This window comes from Heteronotia binoei, chromosome 21 (assembly GCF_032191835.1).
Source record: "Heteronotia binoei isolate CCM8104 ecotype False Entrance Well chromosome 21, APGP_CSIRO_Hbin_v1, whole genome shotgun sequence".
Classification (NCBI taxonomy): Eukaryota; Metazoa; Chordata; class Lepidosauria; order Squamata; family Gekkonidae; genus Heteronotia; species Heteronotia binoei.
In genome coordinates this window covers 26,239,122-26,247,804 of record NC_083243.1, presented here as the reverse complement: position 1 = coordinate 26,247,804, position 8,683 = coordinate 26,239,122, and the positions used below count along the sequence as shown (strand labels likewise).

Genomic DNA, 8,683 nt, shown 5'->3' with positions numbered 1-8,683 from the left:
TCTCCGAAGAGACTCAGAGTGACTCACAATCTCCTTTACCTTCCTCCCCCAAAACAGACACCCTGTGAGGTGGGTGGGGCTGGAGAGGGCTCTCACAGCAGCTGCCCTTTCAAGGACAACCTCTGCCAGAGCTATGGCTGACCCAAGGCCATGCTAGCAGGTGCAAGTGGAGGAGGGGGGCATCAAACCCGGTTCTCCCAGATAAGAGTCTGCGCACTTAACCACTACACCAAACTGGCTCTCCTGATCTGGCCCTCATAATGAGGGATCTGGCCCTCATAATAAGCTTGACACCCCTGCTCTCCATTCTGCCCTTCCCACCACAGAAAGTAACAGTCGTTTTGCTCATATATAAGCAACATGCTGTGAGAATAGGTGCTCACTGCTCAGTTTTGAAGGCCTGGTTTTATTCTTAGGAGTCACCTTGTTCTATTTTGTGCTTAATTCTTCCATCATTCTTCATCGCTACCCCTGAACTTTGCCTAAATCTTCCTTTAGATTGTATCCTTCTCCCTCTCTATAGATATATATAGTGAGCTCAGTCAGTTCAGGGTACATTGCTCTGGTACTCTCGTTAATCTTAATGTTACTCTGCTCTCCCTTTGTGGGAGCACGGAACTGATGAATCAACTCTGTTGTACCATCTTCTAAAGAACTAGGGTTTCTTTAAAAAAAAAAATGATTGAGCCTCATCTTCTATAGTGGTGGCAGTCCCAACCTTTTTGGCACCAGGAACCAGTTTCATGGCAGACAATTTTGTCCACGGACCAGTGTGTGGGGGGGGAAGGGGTGCTGGGGTTTTTGCCACCCCAGGCTGCCCCCCATGCCCCGTCCCAGCCTCCCATGAGAGTCTTTTAATGAGGGGTAGGCAAAGGTTGCTGCTGCACTGCCCCATCCACCCACCCAGGACCCAGGCGGATGAAAGATGTGGTGCTTTGGAGTGAGGCCGCACTGCTTGTTTCGTCTGTCCGGGTCCCAGGTGGGTGAAAAGGGTGATGCAACGCCGCTGCCTTGCTCTGCGGCCTGGTTGCTAACGGGCCCCGGACTGGTTCACTGCCCAGGGCTTGGGGACCCCTCTTCTATAGTCTTGAGGTCCCAACAGGCAATCTGCTTGTGTTTACTAAAGTCTCCTGGCAAAAGGCTTTCTGGTATTTACTAAAGTATTTGTAAAATATCTGTTTGAATTTTCTTTTTAAAGTATTAAAAACCACAACAGAGTTCCCCTGTAAAAAATGCACTCTTGACTCAGCTGTAACAGTCATAAGAAATACAAGCCAAATGGAATCCACTAGGACAAGGTTTCAAACATACGACCCAGGGGCTGAATCAGCCCCCCCCCCCCTGAGGGCTCCTATCAGGCCCATGAGCAACTCAATGTCATCTGCTTCCTTCTCTCTTTCTTGCTTCCTTCTCTCTTTCTTGCTTCCTTCTGCAGCTCAGCTTGCTTTGCCAGGCTTGCTCAATCAAACTACAGAGCAAAGCCTATATTTTCTCCATTGGCCGACCAGCACATGAAGCAGCTTGTGTACAAAAGCTCAGTGCCCAGCCATTTCATATTTTCTTCTGGATCTTAGGCTCAAAGCATTGACCATGAGATTTCTGCAATGTCAGTAGATCAAAAGTAGGCTTGCAATTTACAGACGCACACCTGAACAGCATACTCAAGATTGCTACAGCACAGACATTGTCCCCAGATTTTGATGCAACAATTCAGAGCAAGAGGTGTCGATTATCAGAAACTGTTAAATAAACAAAATATTGCAAGAGTACTAATCTTTTAAGCCTATATTATTTTAAGTTTTCAAAAATCTTTGTGTTTGTATGTGTCCTTTATATCTTGCTACCTGGCGTTACATGGCCTTGCCTGACGAGGTCTCATTTGTGTCAGAGCCGTCCCTCATAACAAATGAGCTCAACACCCCTGGTCTAGGATTTACAAGGAGCCGCTGCAACAGGCAAATCCACAATAGACACTGCATTGGGAGTGCACTTTTAAGTTCATGTCTACTTTGAACTCTTGCAGTAAACTTCAGCATTCAGTCCTTTCCTCCTTTGGCATTTGAACAACCTGACCTGCTGTTTTTGAACCCGTTTGCCTCCAAAGCATGCTTTCCACTGAAGGTTGGGGTGGGGGAGAAGTCCTCCTTCTGCAACTGACAGTAACTAACATTCGTGGCATTTCTGTAATCTCAATCTGTCAATCCCGGCCCTCTTTGCATCCTACTTCGTAACAGAGAAAATCTTAAAATGAGCCCTTTCTGACTGAAGCATCATTAAGAGGGATTACAGAGGATCTTTTTTTTCCAAGCGGTCACTTAACAGCGTGGGAAGATAAGCTGACTGTCTGGGCCCATGCAGGCAACCGGCTTCAGGGCAAGCTCATCGTACTTACTATAACCTGATCGTCTATCAGCTTCCTGCTCACTGGCAAAGAGGATTTACTTTGCAGATGGGTGGTCAACTTGTGGTAGAGCTTGAGAGCTACTGTTGCTTGAAGGACACTGAATTGTAAAACAGCAGGCCGAGATTCCTCGTAGAGGACAGAGGAGTCCTCTGTGCTCTTCCAGCTTGAAGTTTCCCACGGCAAAAACTGACAACTTTCAGTTGCGTGAGATCAATAGTTATCAATGGGCCTTTGTTTCAGAGGAAGTGTGCTCCCCAGCAAAGAACAGTATGGATAGAACCCATAAGATATGCCTATGTGGCCAAACTGTAGCTCGAGGTGCCACAAAGGGGTTCTTTCACACATATTGTGTGGCTCTCAAAGCTCCACCCCCCACCCCGTTAACTGGCTTGGAGAAGGCATTTTTCTCTTTAAATCACTTCTCCAAGTCAAACCAGGTGGCAGCTTGGAGACTGCACAGATAAAGTTGCTTTCTTTCCAACTCTCCCTCCCCCCTTCTATTTGCTTGTTTGCTTCCTGGCTTGCAGCTCTCAGACATCTGATGCTTATTCTGTGTGGCTCTTATGTTAAGCAAGTTTGGCCACCCCTGCTGTAGACCCATAAAAGCAGCCAGGGGAGGTGTAAACAGACATTTAGAATAAGGTAGTGGTCTTCAACTTATTCCAAGCTTGGTGGATAAGCAAGGTATTGACCTATGGCTTTTGTTGATTAAGGTTACAGGAAACTACGATCTTTCAAAGCAAAATCCAAACCATGTAATAAGGCTACATGAAACCAGTGTGTGAACTTAGGTGGGCTGTTAAGCAGTACAGTTGCTAATTGCCTCTATAACCTGAACAGTTTCTACATCCATGATGAATATGGTAGTAACAAAAAATGGGCACCTATAGGATCCAAAAAAACCATAATCCAGTCACCTCTGAAACTTTCTACCTACAGCTGTTCACCTAGCCTAGGTATCCTGAAAGCCTTCCTTATTTGTCTAAGTTTATTGTCAACTTCTATTTCAAATAGTTCAGCACCGATTTCCCACTCACCTTACGCCACTCTCACTTTCCTCTTCTCAGCGGGGCTTCCTTCCAATTTCACACTATCTGCCCTGGGGCTGCAAGTAACGTCGGCGTTTTCACACAGCAAAAAGAAACCACCAAAAACCAGCTTATGTCTGCCATGCAAAAACGCCGACTTTACTTGCAGGCCTGGGGCAGATAGTGGGAAATCGGAAGGAATCCCGCTGAGAAGAGGAACGTGAGAGCGGCGTGTGACTGGGAAATCGGTCCAGGTTTTTGCTCACCACTTAAGTAGAATGCTGTAAGGAGTTAGAGGGGGCAGGAAACAATTTCCCGGCCTCAGGAAATGCATTAGCAGGAACCACTTGCTCAACAGATACTGGATTGAAGATCTCCAGCCCTAAAATGACAGCTGGAGGCTTATGTTAAAAAGCAGCCCCAAGGTCATACCAGATGTTAGCTCGCTCGTCTCTGTGAATTCTTTGGGGGAGGAACCCTGACAGTGGAAGACCATCTGCCTGGCATGCAGAAGTTCCCAGGTTCAATCCCCATTCCCTCCAGTTAAAATGGACCAGGCAGTCTGTGATGCAAAAGACCTCTGAGACCCTGGAAAACCACTGCCGGTCTGAGTATAAGAGGCAAAAAGCCACACGTTTGGACCAATACTCCCTCTAAGCTGTGGAGTCTTGTGAGCGACTGGCATTAAAAGTTTTCTTCAGAACGTAAGCTTTCATGTGCTCTAAGCACACTTCATCAGACGAGAAATCAGGTACATTCTGAATAAAACTTTGTTGATCTTAAAGGCGCAACTTGACTCCTACTTTGTTCTACTGCTTCAGACCAACACAGCTGCCCACTCAAATCTGGCATTAATGTTGTGAGCTACTGCATAAATTACGGTAAGTTCGCCGTGGGGCCATTTTTCCTGAGCTAAGACAAAAATGTGTAAAGCTGGAGGCTAAAAAACTGAGCTAGCTCATACTAACTCAGCTTAGAGGAACACTGGAACCTTTCAGGGCTGTGTGTGGTGATATGTAGGCTTACAAAGCCACTGGGAAGATCTGCCAGTGGGCTATCCAACATCTTTTCTGGTTGGGCTCACACCATAAGCTCTGACTCGTCGTCCCCCAGAATCCAGTTCTCACTCACAAAACACACCCTTTTAAGAACCCACTGCAACTTTGTCAGGCCAAACAATGGTTTTTATTTCAGTTTTTGTCAGTGACATCTCAGCCATCAAAAAAATAAACTCTAACACATATGGATGGAAGACTTTTCTACAAGTGTTACTAAGTGGAAATCTTCTTCTTGTTAACTCCAACCAGGGTTTTCGTTTATTGGAGTGTTTGTTTGTTTTCTTCTTTTGATTATTCATCCAATAAGTTAGGAAGAAGCATGGGCGGCGGAAGAGGAGGAGGGCAGGGGCAGAAGGGTTAAAGTGCTTTTCATTTCTGAGCTGGGATGAGGTCATCGATGGGCTGCCCCTTCTCCAGGCATTTCTCCATCTCGATCAGCAGCTTCACCCCGTCCACCACCATCTGTACTAACTCCACCTCGGAAAACCCAAGGCGGTCAGAATTCGAGACATCAAAAACGCCTCCCACAGCAGCTGTATCTACACCACCTACAACAAAAAAACACAAGCCAGAATACAGATCAAGTTGACAGGCAAAGCCATTACCACCATAGCCAGCTGTCCCCAGAGTACAGTTTCAGGGACATTTTGCAATAATTTGCCAGAAGGGGAGAGAAATATGCAGTCAAGTTTTAGAACTAACATTCTGAGTCAGAAGAGTTTTGGCAAGATTAGCAGGATCTCTAGGGGGGAGTTTTGTACACTCTTATCTTGCTTGGAAAAAGAATTTCCCCCCCCTAACAAGGCAGAGATTTGAGAGGACGGAGATAGCAGATGAAAAACATTTTTTTACAGTCTCGAAGCTTATCCCCAGAACTCATTCACTGCCAGAAATTAGCTTTGGGTTATGTTGAAATAAGACAGTTAAGAACAGCCAGGCTGGAAGGTTCATCTAGTCCAACATTCTGTTCACCTAGTGGCCATCCAGCTGCCTCTAGAAAACCTGCAAACAGGATGACTGAAAGAGCAGCATGTAGAAATCCTGGCATCAGGGCCAGCACGCCCCAGTAGGCCAGGTAGGCAGCTGCCTAGGGTCACCTGGCCACAGGGACAGGCCACGCACCCTACCACCCTTTCCCCGTTATACTTGCCCTTGCCACCACTTGCCAGGAATGCTGCGGCCTGTGGGCAGGTGGCAGCAGAGAATGGGCACCAAGGGCAGCATGTGTGCTCCTAGGAGTGCATGCTCTCGCCTTCCTGGGTCTGCCCGATGCAGGGGCGGGGCCCTAGGGCACCAGAAACCCTGGCCCCAGCCCTATCTGGCATCTCCATGACTGCAAGAACATTCAACAGTGGCATCAGCTATGTATGGAGGCGGTGAGCTCCCCTTCACTGGCAGTCTTTAAGCAGCAAGGATGCTCTAGGGTGATTCTGCATTGTCAGGGATGCTCTAGGCTGATTCTGCATTGAGTGGAAGGGGGGGAGGAGTGGACTAGATGGCCCTTCCAACTCTGATTCTATGATCATCCTGCCTGTGCACCCCAGCAATGGACTTCATCATCAGGTGGAATTCTAACGGGAGCTCCTTTGCATATTAGGCCACACACCCCTGATGTAGCCAATCCTCCAAGAGCTTACAAAAAAGAGCCCTGTAAGCTCTTGGAGAATTGGCTACATCGGGGGTGGGGGGGTGGCCTAATATGCAAAGGAGCTCCTGCTAGAATTCCACCCCTGTCCATCATAATTAGTAGCCATTGGTTGCCCAGTCCCTCTGCGAATTTTGTCCACTACTCCTTTTAAAAAGCCTTCCAAGTTGGCAGCCATGTCCGCAATTATGTACTTCCTTTTGTAACAAATTATTGTGGGACTGTGCTACTTTTGCTGCAGGGGCAAACTGAACTTCATGGCTGTACTACGTTGCACTTAGGGTTACCATACATGTTCCAGGAGCTGAAGAAACACTATAGCAACCACAAGGACAGCCGGTTTGGTGTAGTGGTTAAGAGTGGCAGCTCAAATCCGGAGAACCTGGTTTGATTCTCTGCTCCTCCACTTGAAGCCAGCTGGATGACCTTGAGTCAATCACAGTTCTTTCAGCCCCCCCCCCCCCCAAACCTATCTTGCCAACAAAAAGAACTAGAGTTTCAGGTTGCCAGACAATCTTCAGATTTCTTGGCTATACTACACCCACTGCCACATGATCAGGGCTTTTTTTGAGCAAGAACGCACAGGAACACAGTTCCAGCTGCCTTGACAACAGGGTGTGTGGCCTAATATGCAAATGAGTGCCTGTTAGGCTTTATTTACACAAAAAGTCCTGCACATGATCATTATTATAGCAACCACCACAAGCTATGGTCAATATTCCTTGAGGAACTGGGAAGGAATAACCTTGCCTGCCATCCTGAAAAGAAAAGGCAACAAGTTCAGCTGGAAGCTCTTAAGAATATTAAGAGTCCTGCTGGTTCAGGCCAGTGGTCCATCTAGCCCAGCATCCCATTTCATGCAGCAGCCAACCAGCTGCCCTGGAGGATCAAATAAACGGCATAGAGGCTGAAGCTTCACCCAGCACTGCCTCCTAGCAGTGGACTCCACCGGACACGGGGTGGGATTCTAGCAGGAGCTCCTTTGCATATTAGGCCACGCACCCCTGATGTAGCCAATCCTCCAAGAGCTTACAAAAAAGAGCCTCGTAAGCTCTTGGAGGATTGGCTACATCAGGGGTGCGTGGCCTAATATGCAAAGGAGCTCTTGCTAGAATTCCACCCCTGCACAGGACTGATATCTCCAAGTATGGATGTTCCATTTCATCAACATGGCTGGCAGCCATTGATAGAGCAGTTTAAAGGGCAGCTCATCCTATTTTGCTCAGATGAATTAGTACAGAGAATGCACCTTGTAATGCATCCCCTACACCAGGGATAGGGAATGTTGGCTCTCCAGATGTTTTTGCCTACAACTCCCATCAGCCCCAGTCAGCATGCCAATGGCTGGGGCTGATGGGAGTTGTAGGCAAAAAACATCTGGAGAGCCAATGTTCCCTACCCCTGCCCTACACAAATAGGGCTTTCTGTCGATAGTTAACTGGCACAGTGCAAGAGAACACACACGCGTGCAGTCTGGAGAAGCATGAACAATAATTCCCCCCTTTTCCATCCAGGGAACATACAGAAAGGCTCTTTCTGTAACCTAACCCTAATTATAATAAATTAAAATTATCATGTGGCAGTGGGTGTAGGATAGCCGGGAAATCCCAATGATTGCTTGGCAGCCTTAAGTTCTAACTATTTTATGTGGCAAACTAGAATTTATTTTTGAGGGTAGAGTGAGCTCTGAGAAAACTGTGACTGGCCCAAGGTCACCCAGCTGGCTTCAGGTGGAGGTGTGGGGAATCAAACCTGGTTCTCAGCCCCGGTCAATACTTGGATGGGAGACCACCAAGGAAGTCCAGAGAAAAGGTTGAAGGAACTGGGTATGTTTAGCCTGGAGGGGAAGCAACTGAGAGGTGATATGATCACCATCTTCAAAAGTACTTGAAGGACTGTCATATAGAGGATGCTGCAGAATTATTTTTTGTTGCCCCAGGAGGTAGGACCAGAACCAATGGGTTGAAATTAAATCAGAAGAGTTTCTGGCCCAACATTAGGAAGAACTTCCTGACGGTTAGAGCAGTTCCTCAGTGGAACAGGCTTCCTTGAGTGGAGGTGGGCTCTCCTTCCTTGAAGGTTTTTAAACAGAGGCTAGATGACCATCTGACAGCAATGTGGATCTGTGGCCTTGAACAACTGGCCCCCTGGATTCTGGACTAGTCCCAGCATAATTTGTTCATGTTGTCTTTTTATATATTTAAATTGTATATATGTTGCTAGATGCTTTGGGACCTGTTTAGGAGAAAAGCAACCAATGGACATCCCACCAAAGCCACAAGAAAAGTTGAGCGCAAGATGGTGGATGGATGCTCTGAGAACGTCTTAGAAGCAGCCTCCTTTGCAACTGCCTTATCAGTCCCTGCTGAAAGGCCTGTGACACCCTAACAGAACCAAAGAAGCAAGGCCTTGCCTCTGGAAGCTGCCCGTTGTGTCTCTGTATGAGTCTCTGCTCTATGCAGCCAAGAGGCTAGTCCAGATCAGCAGTTCATACAGCAACATTTGTGGAATGAAAGCAAGCATCACCTTTGCAGCCTCAACAACTTGC

General features: G+C 47.2%; 1 protein-coding gene across 3 annotated transcripts in view; it reads right to left on the bottom strand.

Annotated features, from left to right (window-relative positions):
• Positions 1-4,594: 4,594 nt before the first annotated feature.
• The window catches only part of CKB (creatine kinase B), a 28,948-nt gene continuing 24,859 nt past the window's right edge, over positions 4,595-8,683 (bottom strand). For all 3 annotated transcript variants that reach the window (XM_060263132.1, XM_060263133.1, XM_060263131.1), the window contains one exon: positions 4,595-5,038. In XM_060263132.1, the coding sequence (XP_060119115.1) occupies positions 4,860-5,038 (179 nt within the window). In that variant the 3' untranslated portion in view covers positions 4,595-4,859. The remainder of the gene's footprint in view (positions 5,039-8,683) is intronic.